This window comes from Mesoplodon mirus, assembly GCF_964341445.2.
Source record: "Mesoplodon mirus genome assembly, chromosome: 4".
NCBI classification, from domain to species: domain Eukaryota; kingdom Metazoa; phylum Chordata; class Mammalia; order Artiodactyla; family Ziphiidae; genus Mesoplodon; species Mesoplodon mirus.
The window spans coordinates 104,402,450-104,424,658 of NC_138979.1; the positions used below are offsets into that span (position 1 = coordinate 104,402,450).

A 22,209-nucleotide genomic window follows, 5' to 3' on the forward strand; every position below is an offset into this window, starting at 1 on the left:
TTGTAGGCCTCCTTTGCACAGATGGCATGGAACACTGTTCCAGTCTGGGGGACCCCCTCTGTGCCTTGGAAGAGGTGGTCCTGGGGCTGTTCCTCTACCTCCAGTGACAATTTGCCCTTGGTGGCCCTCATCCAGCATCCAGACCCCATTGTTGACCCCAAGGAGAATGATCTAAACAAGACACTGTCCCACTATGGCCCAGGCTTCATCGCTAGTAAACCCCCAAAGACTGGCATGGTGGGATCACCAGACCAGTGAGGACCTGGCTGGCTGGACCAGCTGCCATGGGAGACCATGCCTCCTGAGATCAGTGAGCAAGGCCTAGCCTGAACAGGCATCTCTGAGGAAGTTACAGAGATGGCAATAGGGCACTTTCTAAAACTATCAGTAATGAAAAATTTATATCAAATATGCTATTTTAAAAAGACTATACTACATTTTCTTTATATTCTTTCTATAGAAAGTGAAATTGCAATATTATTTCTTGAAGCCCTTCACACCCACTAGGCTGGCTACAATAAAAATGGTAATAGGGCTTCCCTGGTGGCACAGTGGTTAAGAATCCGCCTGCCAATGCAGGGGACATGGGTTCGAGCCCTGGTCCGGGAAGATCCCACATGCCGTGGAGCAACTAAGCCCGTGTGCCACAACTACTGAGCCTGCGCTCTAGAGCCCGCGAGCCACAACTACTGAAGCCCGTGTGCCGCAACTACTGAAGCCCACGTGCCTAGAGCCCGTGCTCTGCAACAAGAGAAGCCACCACAGTGAGAAGCCTGCTCACCGCAACAAAGAGTAGCCCCCGTTCTCAGCAACTAGAGAAAGCCTGCGTGCAGCAGCGAAGACCCAATGCACCAAAAATTAAATAAATAAATAAAATTTTTTAAAAAACGGTAATAGTAAGTGTTAACGAGGATATGGAGAAATTGCAATCATTCATTGCTGGTGGTAACGTAAAATGCTGCAGGTGCCTGGGAAAGCAGTTTGGCAGTCCCTGAAAAAACATATACTGTTACTGTAATGGTTAATTCTATGTATCAACTTAAGTGGGCCACAGAGTATCCCGACATTTGGTCAAACAGTATTCTGGGTGTTTCTGTGAGTTCTTTTGGATCAGATTAACACTTAAGTCAGTAGACTGAGTAACGCAGATTGCTCTCCCTAATGCTAGTGGGCCTCCTCCAATCAACTGAAGGCCTGAATAGAATAAAATGGCTGACGCTCCCTCCAGTAAGAGAGAAGTCCTCCTGCCTGACTGCCTTCGAACTGGAACATTGGCTTTCTCCTGTCTTCAAGCTGGAATTGAAACAGCAGCTCTTCCTGCTAGCCTTTGGACCAAACTACACCACTGGCTCTCCTGCTTCTCCAGCTTGCAGACTCATCCTGCAGGTCTGCAGACCTTGGGACCTGTCAGCCTCCAAAGTCACATGAACCGATTTATTTCTATCTATCATCTACCTATCTATCTATCTATCATCTATCTATTTATCTATCTATCTCTTCTATTGGTTTTGTATCTCTGGAGAACCCTAACAATATGACCCAGCAATTCCACTTCCAGGTGTACCCAAGAGAAATGAAAACATATGTCTACAAAAAAACTTGGACATGAATCTTCATAGCAGTATTCACAAGAATCAAAAGGCGGAAACAATGCAAATGTCCATCAACTGATGAATGGACAGATAAAATGTGGTATATCCATACAGTGGAATATCATTCAGCAGTAAAAAGGAATGAAGTACTGATCTGTGCTACAAATAGGATGAAGCTTGCAAACATTATGTTAAGTGAAAGAACCCAAACACCAAAAGACCAGGTATTATATGATTATGAAATGTCCAGAATGGGCAAATCTATAGAGACAGAAAGTAAATTAGTGGTTGCATAGGGTTGGGGGATTGGGTAATAAGAAGTAAAGGGTGTGAGGTTTCTTTGTGGATTAATAAAAATGTTATAAAATTGATTGTGGTGATAGCTGCATACCTCTGTGAATATGTAGTAAAAGCCATTGATTGTACACTTTAAAAGGTGAATCGTATGGTACATGAATTATATTTCAATGAAGTTGTTAAGAAAAAAAAAGAAGATGCAGCCAGAAATGTACAGGAAAAGTTTTAGGTTGAGCAACATAAAATTGCTTTTTAATTTACAAATATGGCAGTTTCATATGTTTCAATCTATTGATAAATAATAATGTTATTTTATGATTTTTTAGGTATTTGTAAGCTTTTTCTTTTTCTATTCTAAATATTCACTTTTGTGCTTAATTTTGTATTCTTTTTCTTAAAGAGGGCTTTCCCAAATTGTAAAAGCTTTAGGCCTCACACACCCAGATCCAGGGTGGGAATGTAAAGTGTTAGGGCCTTGTGTAGGACAATCTGACAGTCTGTGTCAGGAATTTTAGAAATATCCATGCCTTTGACCCAGCCACTCTAGTTTCAGGGATCTATTTTCAGGGAATAATCAAGTTTGCTGTAGGGCAAGGGTTCTCAACTTTGAACCTTGGGTAATGGAGCAGGAGCCCAGACTGAGCCTTGTCAGAAGTTCTGTTCCTCCTAACTTTTTTTTTTTTTTTTTTTTTTTTTTTTTTGCGGTACGCGGGCCTCTCACTGTTGTGGCCTCTCCCGTTGCGGAGCACAGGCTCCGGATGCGCAGGCTCAGCGGCCATGGCTCACGGGCCCAGCCGCTCCGTGGCATGTCGGATCCTCCTGGACCGGGGCATGAACCCGCATCCCCTGCATCGGCAGGCGGACTCTCAAGCACTGTGCCGCCAGGGAAGCCCCCTCATAACTTTTGAGTTTCACCAATAAGTCCTTGGCTTGAGCCCATTGGAACTGGATTTTCTGTTATATGCAACTAAAACAAAGGTTTCATGGCAGCGTAACTGAACCTAGCAAAAAATTGGAAACAACCCAAATGGAAACAATATAGGATTGGTTGAATAAATTTTGTACATCACTATGTTGAACTATTAGGTGGCCATTAAAAATCATATCTTTAAGAATATCTGATGACAGGAAAAAATGCTCACAATTTAATCTTAGGTGAAAAAGTAGGACACAAAATAATTGATGAGGTTTATTTTTTACCTACATATGTATATATGTAGGTTTTTTAATAGAGTAGTAAGAAAGAGGAATAGAAGGAAGCAAACTTTCCTGGATGGAGGAATTATGAATGAATTTTAATTCTTTATACCATTCTGTATTTTCCAAACTTTCTACTATGATCATGTGTTATTTGATATATAATTATAACAAGCACTTTAAGAACAGAAGTGTGGGGGTTTTTTTGGCTGAGTTGGGTCTTCTTGCTTCACGCGGGCTTTATCTAGTTGGGGCAAGAGGGGGCCACGCTTCGTTGCAGCGCGCAGGCTTCTCACTGAGGTGGCTTCTCTTGTTGCGGAGCAGGGGCTCTAGGCGCATGGGCTTCAGTAGTTGCAGAACGTTGGCTCAGTAGTTGTGGCTTGCGTGCTCTAGAGCGCAGGCTCAGTAGCTGTGGCTCACGGGCTTAGTTGCTCCATGGCATGTGGGATCTTCCTGGACCAGGGATCGAACCCGTGTCCCCTGCACTGGCAGGCGGATTATTAACCAGCATGCCACCAGGGAAGTCCAAGAAGTATGCTTTTAAGGGAAAATTAGAAAACACTCAAAAGCAAGAAGAAAGTAAGATATTTCCCACAACGAAAGCTTTCTTACAATATGTCATCTGATTTCAATTCAGTTCTCATGATAAAATGATAGCATCCCCCCAATACACCTTAATAATTTCAAGGGGACTTTAGAGAAGCTGTACTTCAGGGAAAGGCATGGGCTGGAATTTCAGACACTATGGAGAGATATTTTAAGGCAGGTATGTCTTTTCTGAGCATCAATATCTGCTCCAGTTTGCAAGCCTGGTGTTCCAGTCTGGGCCTGGGGCCAGCTTTTCCTCTGGGTAGAAAAGGGAGCACCCTGCATGGCCACCACCCAAATCAGTGCTCTTAACCTCTGAGGGGATGTCCAGAGCCTCTTTGTGCCCAGGCCTTTTCTTTTCCAGATCTGCATTTTATTAAATATTTGACTGACTTATGAATAAGTAATAAATTTACACAGTTCAAAATCAAAAACATACAAAAGGGCATAAGAATAAAAAGTCTCTCTTCCATCCCCTCCCCTGGCCCCCAGTTCCCCTCCTGGGAGGCAAACTGTGTTGACAGTTTCTGGTAATTCCTTCCAGACATATTTCTATGCTTTTTAAATACATGATTGTATTCATACTATGTGTCTAACTTTGTATGCTTTTTTTTTCACTTACACACTGATGTTAAGGAATACTGTAAAAAGAGTAAAATGTTTTCTGAACATTAATAAATATTCTTCCTAAACATTCATAATTACTCAAATATGCCATGGAAGGGAGATGGGCCATTTGGTTTCCTATTGCTGGAAATTTTGGACGTTCTCCCCCTAAGTCCCCTGAGTCTGTCCAAATGAAACTGTCCTCCTGGGTTCAGCCAGCAATTGCATTTGGTTTGGGACCTGATTAGCCATTGGCTCCTTGGGGACACAGAGCTCAAAGGTCAGGAGGAGGCCCAGGGCCCAAGCCAGAGGGAAGAGCGGGTGGTCCCTGGCCTTCAGGAGCTGGCTGTGTGGTCCAGGCCAGCAGAGGAGATATATTTAGCTGGGTCAGATGCTGCTGGCTGTATCATGACCCAGGAGGACTGTGCTATTGCTAAACAAACCACAATGGCCTGGCTTTCAGTCAGTCCTCCTTTCTCCTCCCTTTCCCCACTTGCTGGTAGAGCAGGAGCTGTGAGAGGTGGAGGTGGGCACTGACCAGGGAGAAGGCTTATCTGGAGAGGCCACCTGCAAGGCACCCAGCAGAATTGTGTGGCCTTGTTCTCATGGCCCCACATTTATTTTTTCTGTCATTTCCCCTCCTGCCTTTCTTCACCTACCCTCCCCAACACAGCAGAGTGGGGCAGCCCAGGGAGCACCCCCTTCCTCCTCTGCCTCCACCCCCTTTTCCCTTTCTCCCTCTACCCATCAACTTGATTTGCCCTCAGTGCTCTGCTAAGTGAATAGAGTTCATTCATACAGTCATTCAGCCAACTTCATTTATCCATTTATTTGGCCAGCAAATATTTTTTGAGGGCCTGAGATAAGCCAGGCTCAGTGCTGGGCACCAAAGACACAGCAATGAACAGGGAGGTGCTACCTCTGGCCCTCGTGGAGCTTACACTCTAGTGAGGTTAAAGATAATCCAGTAACTAATTAGGTGCTGGTGAAAAATAATAGTGTTAAACAATAACCAACATTCACCTAGTGCTTTAAAGTACATAGGGACTTCCCTGGTGGTCCAGTGGGTAATACTCCTCGCTGCCAATGCAGGGGGCCTGGGTTCGATCCCTGGTTGGGGAAGTAGATCCCGCATGCATGCCGCAACTAAGAGTCCACATGGCACAACTAAGAAGTCCACATGCCGCAACTAAGACCTGGCACAACCAAACTAAATAAATAAATAAATAATTTAAAATAAAAGTATATAAGGGTCTTTCACCTGATAGCACATCTAATCCCAAGAATCTAAGAGATAGTTATGATTATCATTCCTGCTTTAAAGATGAAGAAATTGCAGCTCAGAGATATTAAATAACCTGGCCAAGGACTCACAGGGTACATGGAGCCCTGGTTCTTGAGCTCAGTCCCTCCGACTCCAAGTTCATGTCCCTCCTGAAAAAGAGGAGCCACTGGAACTGGATGGGAGCAGGTTTCTGGTGCAGCTTTTCATTTTACATTTGAGGAGACGGAGGCCCAGAGAGAAGAAAAGTGCCTTGTCTAAGACACAGGCTTAAAACAGGACTGGAACCTCTGGATCCCAGCCCAGTGCTCGTTCTTTGCATCTGAACAGCAGTTCAATGTCCTGACCAGGGTATGAAGCCCTGGCAGATTTGGGGTGGGGGTAGTCATGGTAGGTCCGCCTCCTCCCCTCCCCTGCACCCCCCCAGCCCCACCCACCTCTGCTGCATAGTCCCTTTTGTGAGGAGAGAGCACAGAATGCCCTCCGCAGTCCCCATCCTCCCCTCGCCAGTGCCTGCTTCTTGCTGAGTGTGTGGGCTTTCGTTCAACAAACACAATGTGAGCACCTACTGTGTGAAGGCTCTGGGAAGCACCTCAAGGGCCCACAGTCCACTGGGGAGGCCAAGAAGGAACACAGTGCCATCAGATCTGCAAGATAAAAAGCAGAGATGTCAGAGATGTGTAGCAGGGCCCCAAAGCCAGGCCTCGGTGGTCGGGTAGAGAAGGTTCAGGGAAGGCTTCCCGGAGGAGGGACATCTCAACTGAGCGCTGAAGTCTGAGTGATGAATTAGCCAGGCCAGAGCTGGCAGGGAAGAGGCTTTCAGGGTGGGGGAATGGAGGGTGCAAGACAAAGCAATAAGTCACCCTGCACGTTGCAGGCATTTTGCAGGCTTCTGTCAGGTCCATACAAGTAGCCTGTGAGCAGGAACTTGGTCTCCCTTCCTATGGAAACCTCCACGGGTGAAGACCTACTCCTGTGGATGGATGACTCGGGTACCCCACGTGAGCAGCTTTCACCACCATGGACTCAGCATCCTCCGAGCCAGAGCCACCCTCCTGACCTAGCATGGACATGACAGCCCCAGGAGGGGCTGTGCCTGGCAGGAGTCTTTGACTGCAGCAGGGGGGAAGCCACAGGTGGGTACATTACTGTCCCCTTCTTCCCCCAGTCACCAGCACCCTCAGGTTGTTCCCAGGAGGGTCCAGCTCCCCTCCCGTGGGGACAGGGAGCACCACTCCATGAGACAGGCGCAAACAGCCCTCCAACTTAGCGCCCAGAGCAGGAAAGACTAGCAAGGGCACCGACCCTGCCCCTGACATGCCTGCCAAAGGGTGGCCCTTCCTCTGGTGTGTGTTTAGGGCCTGACCTCTCTCAGAACAACGGAGGGGCTGAGAGGGGGCAGCCCAGGGTGGGTCAGTACTGCCCCAGTCAGGCGCGTGCTGGGTCTGCCCTCACCCTGGTGGCTCCCAGTCCCACATTCCTGGGCTGTGCACAGAAACATTCACTTTGAATATTAGCCCGAGGAGGCGGCTTGGCACTCTCCCTTGGTGGTGACAGGTTTCCACGGGTCCTTTCCGTCCAAGGGGAAGCGTGACATTGCGTTCAGAAGGGGTGTCCCATTAAACCCGGTTCCGCATAGGTCCCCTGAGTTCCTGTGGGGCCCCAGAGCTGGGCTACGAGCTGGGCGACATTCAGTTCCTGCCCTGGGGAAGGGGGGGCGTGCTGAGCCTAGTGGGGACAAATCTGCAAGCAGGTCACGTCAATACAATGTGCTGGGCTCAAAACAGGAGGGGGGGCGGGGGGTTGGCCACGAGGTGGGGCACCAGCCAGCCCCGGCCCAGGTCCACAGCAGCTTATGCAGGCACAAGGCCGACGCTGAGTTCAGAGGGACGTGAGAGGGTTGGGCAAAGTGGTTAGCAGAGAGCAGGAGTAGAGTAGTAGAGTAGGAGCAAAGCCTTGGTGAACCAGAATAGCCCGAGGTGGGAGGAGACAGCAGGCAGGCGGCGGGATGGAGGGGCGTGGCGGGGCGAGCGCGAGGCCGAGGCGGGAGGGGAGAGCAGGCGCCGGGGCCCGAGTTGCATTTTACATTTTGTAGGAAATGTACCAAACTGGGGAAGGCGGATCACTTTGGAGGGCATGACTGTCGTCCAGGGAAAGAGGGTGAGCATTAGGGCGGGGGAGGTAGGACGGGACAGGGAGCCCCAAGGTCCGGTAAGACAGCGGAACGCCTGAAGGTTTGAGGAAGGAGACTGGGCCCACGTTTAAGGTTTGGTGAGGGGGGCGCTCACTCCGGGCTCTACCTTCCTGGGGGGCGGGAAGGACCGGGGAGCCGCCGAGCCGGAGGGGCGCCTGCGGGGCAGGGTCCCCGGATGAAGCGGGAGGGGCGGGCACAGCAGTGGGAGGGCGCGGACGCGTGCGGTGCCCTCTCCTTGGAGGGGTTGGGCCGGTGACAGGAGAGCGGCGCGGTGGCGGAGCCTTCAGGGTGTGTCCGCTCTCCCTCACAGCCCAGGGAAATGCCCCGGACCGGCCTGGCGGGACTCTCCAAAGGCACCCGGGAAGGGCAGAGGAGAGCGGCCTCCACGGGCCCCTGGGCAGGGGTTGAGGGTCCAGGAACAGGGCAAGGAGGGCAGAGGGCAGGTGTGGTCCGGGGCTTTGGTCAGCCTCTTCTGACAGGCGCCAGATAAAGCAATCCTGCTTGGGGACTTCCCTGGCCCTCTTCCCTGGCGGTCCAGTGGTAAAGACTCCACGCTTCTACTGCAGCGGTCAGGGGTTCGATCCCTGGTCGGGGAACTGAGACCCTGCATGACGCATGGTGCAGCCAAAAAAAAAAAGACAATCCTGCTCAGTCCCAGTTTCCACAGACACCATGCCATTTAAACACTCCAAACCTCGAGGCTTTTGAGAGTGAAAGTAATAATTACCTCAGGACAACAGGAGTAAACTAGGCCCATCCTGGGCACACTGGGATATATGGTCACCCTAGCTGTGGGGCAGGAGGCTGGCCCTCCTGCTTTGACCCTGGCCCTCAGGGACACTCTCCTTGTGACAGGGCCCCCCCAACCTGGCCCTGGAGCACCCTGACCCTCCTCAGAGCCAGGCCTGGGGAAAGACAGGGTCTCCCCCTTTTGAGGTCCATCTCCCCACACCCTTTGGTTCTCTGCCACCACTGTCTTCAGGGAACGACAGCCCTCAGAGGAACGTGGTCCTTCCTGGAAGCCAGTGGGGGGAAACCTGGAGAACCCCTAAGAGCCTGTCAGCCCTAGAAAGGTGCTCAGAGGCCGGAGTTGTGTTTGCCCACATGCCCCTGAACTGCTTATGCCCCCTCTCGGCAAAACCCTGGGGTTCCCTAGTCTCCTCCCTCCTGCCTGTCCCCCGTTTTCAACTGGCTGCCAGGCGATGTCCCCATGTTCCCTGCTCCTGCTTTTAGTTCATGCCTCCCCAGCACCTGCCCATCTTGCAGCCTTCCCCTGCCACCAGCACAAGCCTCCTTAAGCCCAGACCTGAACACAACACTTGTCTGCTTGACAGGCAGACAAAACAAAAAGAACAAAAACAAACAAAGACCCTTTTGTGGGAGGAAAAACACATGAAAAAATTAAAACATGACCACAGAACTCAACTTCCCTACAAGATAAAGTCTAACACTTCCTCCAAGAACTGACTCCAAGTGTACAATGGAGTTTTCCAGAACTATATGTGAATTTGCAACAGAAGGAATGCAGGAACAGCTGAGAATCCAACTGCTTCTATTAAAGTCAGACATTAAAAATATAAAACAGGGGCTTCCCTGGTGGCGCAGTGGTTGAGAGTCTGCCTACCGATGCAGGGGACACGGGTTTGTGCCCCGGTCTGGGAGGATCCCACATGCCGCGGAGTGGCTGGGCCCGTGAGCCATGGCTGCTGAGCCTGCACGTCCGGAGCCTGTGCTCCGCAATGGGAGAGGCCACAACAGTGAGAGGCCCGCGTACCGCTAAATAAATAAATAAAATAAAACAGTGCCACTCCTTTCACTAAATTTGTTCTGGAAAATAGAATCATTTTTCCTTTAAAATAGGTTTACATATAATGGATTTATTTTTTAAATTTAATTGATAAATATGTTTTAAACTTCTCAATTCCTAATACACTAAATGCTGTCAATCGCTATATCACACATCAACAAAAGCTCTTGGGGTCCTGAGTCTCCTACATCCTCCCCACACCTTCAGTTACCCCTTGGCTTCTCTCTCCTCTTAGCAGCCAACTTTCTTGAGAGCTACTTTCCTCCCACTAGCTTCTCAGCCCTACCTTGTGGTTTCCCACCACTGATCCTGAAACTGCTCTCACTGAGACCACTGAGGACCGCCTGGCATTTCATCCAGTGGACACTCCTGTGTCCTCGTTTTCCTTAGCATCTCAGCAGCGTGACCCTGGCTCTCAGAAAACCACGCTCTCCTGTTTCTCCTCCTGCCTCTCCAGCTGCTTGTTCCCATCTCTTCTTCTTTTTTTTTTTTTTTAAAGAAGATGTTGGGGGTAGGAGTTTATTTATTTATTTATTTATTTATTTTTGCTGTGTTGGGTCTCTGTTTCTGTGCGAGGGTTTTCTCTAGTTGTGGCAAGCGGGGGCCACTCTTCATCGCGGTGCGCGAGCCTCTCACTATCATGGCCTCTCTTGTTGCGGAGCACAGGCTCCAGACGCGCAGGCTCAGTAGTTGTGGCTCACGGGCCTAGTTGCTCCGCGGCACGAACCCGCGTCCCCTGCATCGGCAGGCGGACTCTCAACCACTGCGCCACAAGGGAAGCCCCAGTATTCCTTTTTTTCTTCTTTTTTTTTTTTTTTGCTGTACGCGGGCCTCTCTCACTGCTGTGGCCTCTCCCGTTGCGGAGCACAGGCTCCGGACGCACAGGCTCAGCGGCCATGGCTCACGGGCCCAGCCGCTCCACGGCATGTGGGATCTTCCTGGACCGGGACACGAACCCATATCCCCTGCATCGGCAGGCAGACTCTCAACCACTGCGCCACCAGGGAAGCCCCCCAGTATTCCTTTTTAAGCAGTCTCTTCCCCACTCAGAATCCACAGGGGCCCCCAGCAACCCAGGAGGAATGCCTCCTCCACAGCACAGCTCACCAGAGCAGCCAGCAGGATGAGGTCCTGCCACCTGTCCCGCCCCATATCCCCTTCCCCATGCCACTCTGTCCCAGCTGGTCTGACCTTGCACCCCCCCTCTGGTACAAGTTGTTCCGTGCCTCTGATCACTAGAGACCCCCTCTCAGCCCCATCATTCCCTCCCCTGGAAAGCCTACCCTGACCTCCCTCAACCCCTCAGGGTTAAGAGCCCTTTCTAAGCTGAGTGCCCTATTCCCACCATGACACTTTTCATGCTGAATGGTCACAATTCAAAGTTCCTTGAGGAGGAGGATTTCTTCTCTGCTCTGTCCCCAGTGCCTAGATCAGTGCCTGGCATGTAGCAGTAGCTTAGTAAATACCTGCTGAATGAATGGCTGGAAGTATGCGAGCCCATGTGCAGCTGGCAAGCAAACTTCCGAACCCCCAGCGCCATTCATATAGAGCATGGCTCTGCTCTGAGCACCCAGACTGGCTGTCTGGCCCTACCCTGGCATAGAAGGTGGCTGTCCAGGGCTCCCTGCCACCCGCTGCCTCCTCTGGGTGTGTTGTCCTAACCGAGCTCCCAGAAGAACCTGGCTGGACTCCACACTTTTCCCATCAATGGCCAAGACATGAGGCTGCCAACACATGGGAATCCTCCCCAGGCACAAGGGCTGACCCTGCTGGGGACACCCAGACCAAACCAGGGCACCAGCCACAACAAGAGGGGCAGCAACACATACCACACAGCATCCCAGTGTAAACTGAGTCTCAGAGGCTGAATATTTTTCTAGAGGTCACTGGGCAAGTGAGGGATGGGCTGGATTGGAGCCAGGCTCTACTGCTGCAAAAGCCTTGTCTGGGCCCTGCACCCATTCTGCAGGTCCAGGAGTAAAGGCTGAATCCACTGAGGGGCCACTCCCATTTGAGGAGCCCAGGGCCAGACTGAGACTTTGGGGGCTGGCATTTGCACCTGGAGGGCCAGGTTGAGGGAAGAGTAGCCAGGGGCAGGCAGATGGTGAACAAGCAGCAATCCAGAGGGTGCCTGGCAGCTCATCCCTTCATGGGCTTGAGTCCTGGTGGGTCAGGGTAACAGAGAAGGCACAGCCCACACCACAGGCACAGGAGGCAAGAATGAGCACCTGGACCTCGGAAGTCAAAGGGCCACCAGGTCCTCCAGGCCTGCACTGTCAGCATGGTCTCACAAGTTGTCATCACCTTACCCTTTAAGCTCCTTTAACCCACATGGCTCCTTTAGCAGGAAGCCAGAGGTCTAGCCTCACTGTCAGGAAGAGGCAGCTGCTGACCCTGCAACTGGAGGAAGACCTGGTCTGAACTGCAAGCCCGGCAGCCCCTTCAAGGCAGCTGGGAGGAGACACAGGGTACCAAGTCGGTGGCAAGGACTCCTCACAGGCCTGCCAAGTAGAGCTGCCCAGGCTGAATTTGCCTGCCTCAGCGGGGGCATTCTTTGTGTGCACTAAGACGTGAATCGTGATCACAGGAGCGATGTAACCTGGTAGTCCTGCCTGCTCAGCTGCCCCCTCTCTGGGACAGAGGCATGGGGCTGAAGAGGGAGCCCTTTCCCCTCTTATAAGCCTTCCAGGGCTTCAGCACCTCACTCACCCCAAACCCCCATCTGAAGAAAGAACCACATTCCAGCACAGCACCGATAATGAGATCAGTTTATGGATTATAGTATGGGACAGACTGGGAAGGTGCCAGGGCCTATACCGATGAGCTTCCCAGAAATAGACTGACAGACAGGAGTGGCCCAGACAGACAGACAGAAGGACAGGGAAACAAAGCCAAATGGGTAAGAGGCCTAGGCCCAGCCTCAGCAGCTGTGTCTGGCCTCCACATCCAGCTCTGCCCTGGGGACCTGGGGGATGAGCAGGGCCGGCAGGGGCCTCAGTTCTTGTAGGGCCTCCTCTCCTCACTCCCTCCTACCCTCACCAGCAAGCTGGGACCTTTGGCGGGTGTTGTTTCTGGGGCTAGGGAATGGTTGGTCTGGAGTGGGGGGCAGTGGGTCAAGGCTTTTGGAGGCTCCCTGGGGAGGTGGAGGCCTGGGTAGTATGGGGATAGCAGCAGCACTGGGGGGAATCTGGTCAGGCACCAGGCGCCTGGGGTGGGGCACCGCTCAGCAGGGCCCCTATATCTAGGGCAGGCCCCCCACCCTGCCCACCACACCAACATGGTGCAATAAATAAAGTTTCAAGTAGTAGGTCAGTGTCAGGTAGGAGATCTGGGGGCTGGCGGACAGGCAGGGGCTTAAGAGAGGCCCCTGTTGGCCCACCAAGTCTTCTCAGTGGGCTCCAGCTATATCAAGTCTGTCTGTGTGCACTGGAGTGGGGACCTGGCCCCTGTGTCCGTGTAGGGGCTCAGCCCCTCAGACCAGTGCCAAAGCCTGCTCAGCGGGGCAGAAGCAGGGCAGCATGGTGCCTACAGCATCCACGATGGCTGCTAGGTGCTCGTCCTGTGCCTGGGGCCCACAGAGCTGCATGAAGTCTGCCAGGCGCAGCAAGTACTCAAGGTTGTGGCCAGAGAAGCCTCGGCAGGCCAGGATCTGCGTAGCGATGGCCTCCTCAGGCGCAGGGCCCAGGTAACCAGGGTTCTGCGGGGTGGCCACGTAGGCCAATGCCTTGAGTGGTTGGTCAGGGGTATCTTGAGGGTAGAAGGTGACCTCCTTGGTATCATAGCTGCCAAGCACTGCCTCCCGCACATTCAGGTACTTCAGGGCCTCATTCACCTGCTCACCTTGCACCTGGTACGCCACACCCCAAGTGCAGCCCTAGGAGAAAACATGGGCACTGGGGTCAGTCACACAGCTGCTTCTGGTCCCACTCCAGTACTGTGCTTGTAAGGGAGGTGGGCAGAGCGCTGATGAGCCCTCTAGTAGCAATATATCAAGCCCTCATCCTCCCTAAACACAGGTTGATAAGGTGGTCTAGCCCCAGAAAGAACAGAAATCCTATTCAGAGTATGGTCTGAGAAACAATGGCATCACCTGTAAGCTTGTTAGGAATGAGTTTCAGGCCACTCTAAATCTTATTAAAATCTGTATTTTAACAAGATCCTCAGGTGATTCTTATGAGAAGCACTTAGCTAGACCCACCCTTCCCCTCAGCCAGCGGGGCATCCAATCTAGCCTGCAGCCAAGGATCCACAAGCTCTGTCTGTCTGCACCCCTCCATGCTGGGTCTCTTTCTTGACTCTGGCACTTACCTCACGATCTTCAAGGAGGGTCACCACACGACCAGGCTGAGGAGGGAAGAGAGATTTTGAAAAAAAACAAATTAGAAATGAGCTCTGCCATCATTGGTAGAGAAAACTCTTAGTAACCCTTCTGTCCCAGGCCTCAGAGAGCCCCACTCATCCAGGGGGATGATGCATAGATGTAACAAAAGTAGACACATGGCAGTGGCCCAGACTGATAATCAGAAATATTCATCAACACGGTGATCCACAGGATCAGCCTATAGCCATCACACAGTGACCCACTGGGCACACAAATTTAAGCCAAAATATGTAAGCAAGGTTTACATATTTCCCCCATCGGGACGGAGTCACCGTCTGCCCAGATAGACCCTGACATTCCAGGGCACCAGCGCGGTGCCCACTATCCTGTCCCCACCCCCGTCATTCACCCGGGCATGGGCAGATGCTCACCATCTTGTCGCTGCCCCGATGGAAGGTGTCTCCCTGCCAGAAGCGGCGGCTGTAGCCGCGCACGAAGCCCACACGGCTGTCGCTGTAGGCGAAGTCGGGCCTCCACACCAGGGAGCCGTACCCGAAAATCCACAACGCTTGGGAGTCGCAGTCGTCCTGGGGGTGCTGCGAGGGGGGCGGTGAGGCGGGCGGGGTGTTCTGAGCTGCAGACTCCTGCTTCATGGTGCCGGACACAGGGTCGGGCCCGGGCGGCCTCCGGGGCTTGTCTCCGGCGCGGGCACGGAAGGACCACGGACGTACCCACCTAGCCTGGCACCGCTTGGCTGCTCCAGCTGCGCTGCCCGGTCCGAGGTCCCCTTTAAACCCTCCGGCCGGGGAGCCCCACCCACCGCGGCCAGCAGCCGCGGTTAGTGGGGCGGGGCAAATTCCCTTTTGGCCAATCACCTTAGGATTGTGCTGCCAGGTTAACCGCGCCGCCCCCTGAATGGGTAACTGCGCGTCCTGCGCTGGCCCAGCGCGCCCGCTGATTGGTTCGGCTCCACCTCTGTGGCAAACCTGGCAGGAGTGATGCAACGGCTGGGGAGGTTTCCCCAGCTCAGGCGTGCAGCAAGGACGCCCCAGATTGCGTCAGGCGGCCGGCCGTGGGCACGGACGAGGGCACCGGTCGTCTCCCCATCAGCCCCTTTACGGCTTGCCTTCAAGAACCATGGCGGGCCGGCCCCAGGAGGGTGTCTCTCAAGCAGTCCTGCCAGTGCACCTGGCCGAGTCACTGCCACCCCAGGCAGCACGGATTCTTTACCAGGTCCAGTGCAGAACACGTCCAGAAGGAGGGCTCTGGGCGGCGTAAATGCCCGTTTCTAGGGTTTCGCCTGGGAGCACATACTCTGGAGAAGCGTCCGAGGCACCTCCGCCTTCCGCACAGGTGCCTCACGCTGTTGGCGCGCGTGAGCAAATGGAGAAACTGAGTCACGGGGCTGACGAGGTGTTCTGCGGAAGCTGAGAGACTGAGTCAGACCGGGCGTTCAGAGCTTGCGAGTCACGTGAGGGCTACGCCCCAGGCCAGGTGTGGGACTTGCTGAACCCAAATAGGCTCCGGGAAAAGCCGGTCAGAGCGCTTGGAACTGCCGTTGTCACTTTGGCAGTGGTGTCTCGACGTGCGGAGAGAAGCCATAAAGACAGGAAAGTCAGGTCAGTCCTGCCCCAAGGCGATGGGTTTAGTTCTGTCCGATCAGGAGAGTGTTGCAACAATGGTTGGATTGATCTTAGGCACCGAGGTTCTGGGAGTGGAGGGCAAGAAGGGCCCAATTAAGGCCCCCCAGAGGGCTGTGAGCAGCTACCGGCCTTCGCCCTTGGCTACTGGCTTCCCAACCCACAGAAGGTCCGCAGGTCTCCTGGGGTTGACCCCCTAAGCAGCGGCCAGGGGAAAGGGAAACAGAGGCAGCAGAAGGCCTGCACCTCGAAGAACTGGCTCCGAGGGACTGCTGCTGAGGTCAGGGGACTGCTGATGAGGAACAGGGAGAGCCCTCTGGCAGGGAAAAGGGGCAGTATTGCTTCTCATTCGATTCTAATTAGATATTTAAACTAAAAATTATCTGCACACTTAAAGTAATCATTCCAAAGGTGCCTAAGATATAATCTCCAGTAGGAATGTTTCACTATGTTGTGTATAGTATGAAGCTAGATCTTTAAAAACAAGCTATACAATAATATTAGTAAAAGAAATAATATGGAATAATATACATAAACTGTTAGCAGAGCCTGTCACCAGAGGAGGACTTTCCATATTAAATGTAAATATTTATGGAAAAGTTTGGGTTTTTTACAAGGAGCGTGAATTACTTTCCCCACTGGAAAAAATTACAGGCAAATGGTTGTTTCTGGTTATTCCTTTCTCCTTCCCTCCATTCCCCATGTTCACTCTCCCCTCTTCTCTCTCTATCCTGTCTCCTTTAGTCCACCTCCTTTGCTGCTTAGGGAAAATATCCCCCCTCCATCTACCACCTTTGAGAGTGGGGTGGGAGGTGAGAAACTGGTACTAACACATTGCTGAAAGTATCTGAATTGGCACAAACAACCCTTTGAAAAAGCAGCTTGGTGATACAAATCAAGAATCATAAAATGTCCCTGCCCTTTGACCCAATACTTCCACTCCATGAAATTATTCAAAATATGGGAAAAGCCATATTCCTCAAGGTTTTTCAATGCATTGTTAGTTATTATAGCTAAAACAAAAGAAGAAAAGCTACTTAAATAACCAAAAACAGCTAAATGTTTAAGTAAATTATCCACGTGGTGGAGAAGTACACACACATGTATACACGACTTGAAAATCCTGCAATAAATGATTAGTTACATAAATTTGATATAGACATAAAATTAAATCTGTGCAGTCATTAGAAACAATTATGTATGACTATACTTATTGACTTGGAAACCTATCTACGATGCATATATAATTATGTGAAAAACAGGTTATAAAATAACCTAAAGGGCCTCCCTGGTGGCGCAGTCGTTGAGAGTCCGCCTGCCGATGCAGGGGATGCGGGTTCGTGCCCCGGTCTGGGAGGATCCCATATGCCGCGGAGCGGCTGGGCCCGTGAGCCATGGCCGCTGGGCCTGCGCATCCGGAGCCTGTGCTCCGCAACGGGAGAGGCCACAACAGTGAGAGGCCCGCATACCGCAAAAAAAAAAAAAAAAACCTAAAATAACTTTTTAAACTTAAAAAGTATATATGTGTTTATTTCCAAAAAAAAATCTAGAAGAACACATAAAAATGCTCAGTGATTATCTCTGAGTAGTAGGACTACTGAGATTTGCACTTTCTTTTTTATACCAATTCAGACTGGGAATTTTTTAAGAGAACATAAACCACTTATATTTAGGAAAAACAGGTTACAGTAAAAATCCATTAGGAAAACAATGTAGTGAACATGCTTGTGATTGCATAGTAAGACAAAAATGCAAAACAGGAACTATCACACGCATTATAATTAAAACGATTGGGATTTCCCTGGTAGCACAGTAGTTAAGAATCCGCCTGCCAATGCAGGGTACACGAGTTCAAGCCCTGGTCCGGGAAGATCCCACATGCCGTGGAGTAGCTGAGCCCGTGCACCACAACTACTGAGCCTGTGTTCTGGAGCCCGCGAGCCACAATTGCTGAGCCTGCGTGCCGCAACTACTGAAGCCCAAGCGCCTAGAGCCTGTGCTCTGTGATGAGAGAAGCCACCACAATGAGAAGCACGCACACCGCAACGAAGAGTAACCCCCACTCGCGACAACTAGAGAAAAGCCCTCGTGCAGCAACGAAGACCCAATGCAGCCATAAATAAATAAATAAATAAATAATTTTTAAAAAAACGATTAAAACAACAAAAACAAGATTCATGAGGAAAAAGATGGGGCATCATATACTAATGATAGATGGATTGGGGTATGGTGATTCTTTTCTCTATTTTCAAGGCTTATGAAATGTAATTTTCAACAATAAAGAGTTACTTTTAAAGAGTAGTTAATGGTTCTTGGTGGCTCAGGGGCAGATAGCATATCAGAATCACCTGGGCAACATCTTCAAGATGCCCATTCTCTGACTTCCTCCCAACTAGACCGAAGCCCCAGGTTTAAATAACTCCTTTGGTGAGGTCATCAGTAACCAGCTCTTGCTCCAGGCAGAGTCAGGCACTCCTTCCTCTGTGCTCCCAGACCCCTTACCTCACTTCTGTCCCTTCCCCTTCATGCTTATAACAGAAACATTTATTATCGAGTGCTTACCATGAGCTAGGCAGTTTGCTAAGTGCTTTTACATCCATTCTAATTATAAACTTCTCCGCTGCTTTGTGAGGTAAATATCATTTCACAGATGAGCAGACTGGAACAAAGGAAATTTAGGTAACCTGCCACAGTGATGTAGCAGCAAGTTGTATAGCCTGGGGCCCAAGGCAGGTAGTCCAACCCCAGAGCCTCCTTGTTGATGAGCATTTGACATCCTACCTCCCACAAAGTTGAGAGCTCCCAGAGAGCAGACTTCATCTTTGAAGGCCCAGGGGAACCAACACAGTCCTGGCTCATGGAAGGTTCTCTGCAAAGATAGGTAGAAGAAGTAAAGCTCTTGAAAAAGGCCAGGGCACCCTGGGGTTCAGAGGAGGAGGAATCCTGCGAGACAAGGACTCAACCTTGATCCTCTCAAAATAGGAATCTGCACAAAAGTTGGCCCTGAGGTCTTGGCCACCTTCCCAGGAACTTCTCACCCGTTCCCATTCCTTGCTTATCCTTGCCAACATCTATCTCCTTCCCTCCCAGTGGGACACTCCCAGACAGTAAACCACCCACCTCAGCCAGTTCCTCTCCAACATCAGCAGCAACCATCCCATCTTTCCTCCTAAAATCCCCTCAGGGAGGGGCTGCAGATGTCATGCCCACAGAGGTACCAGCTCACAAGAGGTGATGAGAGAGTATCATTTCCATCTTGCAGAGTTGCACATGATTTGCACATGATGTACACATGGCGTCTTCCTTCAGTGAAACTTTCCCAAATTAATCTTTCCTATTGTTCCTTCAGGTGGTCACTTCTAATTTCCTTATGATCTGTTCCTCCTCCTCATTCCAGTCACTGTAATCAACTCCTGGTGTTAGTGGGAACCACTGTCTGAAACAAGGGAAGGGTGCATTTTAGGAGCCAGGGGATCATGCGAATTTTTTTTTTTTTTTTTTTTGCGGTACGCAGGCCTCTCATTGCTGTGGCCTCTCCCGTTGCGGAGCACAGGCTCCGGACGCGCAGGCTCAGCGCCCATGGCTCACAGGCCCAGCCGCTCCGCGGCATGTGGGATCCTCCCGGACCGAGGCACGAACCCACGTCCCCTGCATCGGCAGGCGGACTCTCAACCACTGCGCCACCAGGGAAGCCCGATCATGCGAATTTATTAAGCTAAATGATGAAGTTGCTTCATGAAGCTGTTGATTCCAGAGGGATGAAAACCTTCTCAGACATGGGCTCTAAGCCCAGCTTGTCCAGATTTGAGCCTAGTTCCACCATATACCATCTGGGTGACCCCAGGCACCCTGTCTCTGGTCCTCAGTTTTCTTAACTGTCAAATTGGGAATAACAGTACCACTTTGTAGGTTCTGATGAGGATTGAAGGAAATAAAACCTTAGCCAGCACCTGGCATGTGTGAGCACTCAATACATGTTGCTCCATATTATTTTTACTCCAAATTTTTCACTTTCCTTTCTATCCAGGGTATTACCATGGTCTATGGTGATATGGTGATTTATAATAAGTACATATTTGGGTTTTGTTATATCATTTTTAATAAGCAGGTAATCTAGTAGTAAACTGTGTTCCTGAGTTCTGTGATCCACTCTAGCAAATTAATCTAACCCAAAGAGAGGGTCATAGGAACCTGTGATCTACAGCCATTCGGTTGGAAGGACAGGTAACACCTGGACTTGCAATCGGCATCTGAAGTGGGGGCAGTCTTGTGGGACTGATCTGTGGGATCTGATCCTATCTCCAGGCAGATAGTGCCAGGCTTGAGTTAAATTGTAGGACACCCAGCTGGTGTTGCAGAATTGCTTTCGGTGTGGAAAACCCCCAGGTCTGGTGTCAGAAATGAAGTAGTGCTGGTAGGGGATTGAGAGTGGAGGAGATGCACAGAAGAGCGTGTTTTCCTTTGCCTGACTTCTCAGTCTGACACAGCTCAGAAGAACTGAGTGGGTCAGGAAAGCGACCAGGGTATTTTTTTTTTTTAGTATTAAACATTTTATTCAATTTCTTTTTTTAATATTTATTTATTTATTTTTGGCTGCATTGGGTCTTAGTCGCAGCACGCGGGGTCTTTCGTTGCGGCATGTGGGCTTCTCTCTAGTTGTGGCTTGAGTGCTCAGTAGTTGCTGCATGTGGGCTCAGTTGCCCAGCAGCATGTGGGATCTGAGTTCCCGGACCAGGGATCAAACTCGCATCCCCTGCATTGGCAGGCAGATTCTTAACCACTAGACCACCAGGGAAGTCCCCCAGGGTAAGTATTTTTGATTCAGTAGTGGAAGCCTCCAGCTCTCTCACCCTCCATTCTTACCATACAATTCACAGATTGTACCAGCAAATAGGATGTTAAATGAGAGTTTTTAAAAGGCAGAATAGGTGATAGTATGCCCCAAGCACACTATTTTTTAAATTGAAGTATAGTTAAGTTGCAATATTGTATTAGTTTCAGGCATACAACAGTGATTCAGTTTTATTTATGTATATATATATATATATATATCAGATTATTTTCCATTATAGGTTATTACAAGATACTGAATATAGTTCCTTGTGCTATACAGTAAATCCTTGTTGGTTACCTATTTTATGTATAGTAGTTTGTATCTTTTAATCTCATACTCCTAATTTCTCTTCTTTCCCCTTAGGTAACCATAAGTTTATTTTCTATGTCTGTGAGTCTGTTTCTGTTTTGTATATAGATTCATTTATATTATTATTTATATTCCACATATAAGTGATATCATATAATATGTCTTTCTCTATCTGACTTACTTAGTATGATAATCTCTAGGTGCATCCATGTTGCTGCAAATGGCAATATTTCATTCTCTTTATGGCTATTATGCCATTGTGTTATATATATGTATATATCTCACATCTTCTTAAACCAGTTGTCTGTTGATGAGCACTTGGGTTGTTTCCATGTCTTAGCTATTATAAATAGAGCTGCTATGAACATTGGAGTGCATGTATCGTTTTGAATTACAGTTTTCATTTTTTCCGGATATATGCCCAGGAGTGGGATTGCTGGATCATATGGTAGCTCTATTTTTAGTTTTTTAAGGAACTTCCATACTGTTTTCCATAGTGGTTGCACCAATTTACATTGCCACCCACAGTGTAGGAGGGTTTCCTTTGCTCCACACCCTCTCCAGCATTTATTTGTAGACTTCTTGATGATGGCCATTCTGACCAGTGTGAGGTGATACCTCATTGTGGTTTTGATTTGCATTTCTCTAATAATTAGTGATGTTGAGCATCTTTTCATGTGCTTGTTGGCCATCTGTATATCTTCTTTAGAAAAATGTCTATTTAGGTCTTCTGCCCATTTATTGTTTGGGTGGTTTGGTTTCTTGATATCGTGTTATATGAGCTGTTTGTATATTTTGGATGTTAACCCTTTGTCCGTTGCACTGTTTGCAAATATTTCTTCCCATTCCATAGGTTGTCTTTTTGTTTTGTTGATGGTTTCCTTTGCTGTGCAAAAGCTTTTTATAATTTTTTTTTGTTTTTTTGTTTTTGGCTGTGTTGGGTCTTCGGTGCTGTGCGCAGGCTTTCCCTAGTTGCGGTGAGCAGGGGCTACTCTTCCTTGCAGTGCATGGGCTTCTCATTGTGATGGCTTCTCTTGTTGCAGAGCACGGGCTCTAGGCTCATGGGCTTCAGTAGTTGTGGCATGCAGGCTTCAGTAGTTGTGGTTCACGGGCTCTAGAGTGCAGGCTCAGTAGTTGTGGAGCACGGGCTTAGTTGCTCTGCGGCATGTGGGATCTTCCCAGACCAGGGATTGAACCCGTGTCCCCTGCACTGGCAGGCAGATTCTTAACCACTACGCCACCAGGGAAGTCCCTGCAAAAGCTTTTAAGTTTGATTAGGTCCCATTTGTTTATGTTTGCTTTTATTTCTTTTGCCTTTGGAGACTTGATCTAAGAAAATATTGCTATCATTTATGTCTGAGAATGTTTTGCCTATGTTCTCTTCTAGTTTTATGATGCCATGTTTTATATTTAGGTCTTTAAACCATTTTGAGTTTATTTTTGTATATGATGTGAAGGAGTATTCTAATTTCATTGATTTTTAAAAAAAATATTTATTTATTTGGCTGCATCAGGTCTTAATTGTGGGATCTTCATTGCGGC

General features: G+C 49.7%; 1 protein-coding gene and 2 long non-coding RNA genes across 3 annotated transcripts; 1 reads left to right on the top strand and 2 right to left on the bottom strand.

The window, feature by feature from the left end:
• Positions 1–3,163: 3,163 nt before the first annotated feature.
• LOC309802670 lies at positions 3,164–6,380 on the bottom strand. The gene is made up of 2 exons (XR_014293851.1): positions 6,132–6,380; positions 3,164–3,623 (listed from the first exon to the last, which is right to left on the bottom strand). It is a non-coding gene; the product is annotated as an uncharacterized lncRNA (long non-coding RNA).
• Positions 6,381–12,317: 5,937 nt separating this feature from the next.
• CHAC1 (ChaC glutathione specific gamma-glutamylcyclotransferase 1) lies at positions 12,318–14,620 on the bottom strand. Its single transcript, XM_082617904.1, has 3 exons — positions 14,316–14,620; positions 13,872–13,907; positions 12,318–13,437 (listed from the first exon to the last, which is right to left on the bottom strand). The coding sequence occupies exons 1-3, from the start codon at positions 14,535–14,537 to the stop codon at positions 13,036–13,038; spliced, it is 660 nt and encodes a 219-aa protein (XP_082474030.1). The 5' UTR covers positions 14,538–14,620; the 3' UTR covers positions 12,318–13,035.
• On the top strand, positions 14,538–17,820 carry LOC309802387. The gene is made up of 2 exons (XR_014293790.1): positions 14,538–15,503; positions 17,365–17,820. It is a non-coding gene; the product is annotated as an uncharacterized lncRNA (long non-coding RNA).
• The last annotated feature ends 4,389 nt before the right edge of the window (positions 17,821–22,209 follow it).

Excerpts from the sequence above, each read along its gene's own strand:
- CHAC1 (XM_082617904.1), bottom strand. The coding sequence starts at position 14,537 with ATGAAGCAGGAGTCTGCAGCTCAGAACACCCCGCCCGCCTCACCGCCC. Across the intron at positions 13,908-14,315 it reads ATCGGGGCAGCGACAAGATG|CCTGGTCGTGTGGTGACCCT; the intron begins GTGAGCATCTGC and ends TTCCCTCCTCAG. Across the intron at positions 13,438-13,871 it reads CCCTCCTTGAAGATCGTGAG|GGCTGCACTTGGGGTGTGGC; the intron begins GTAAGTGCCAGA and ends GTTTTCTCCTAG.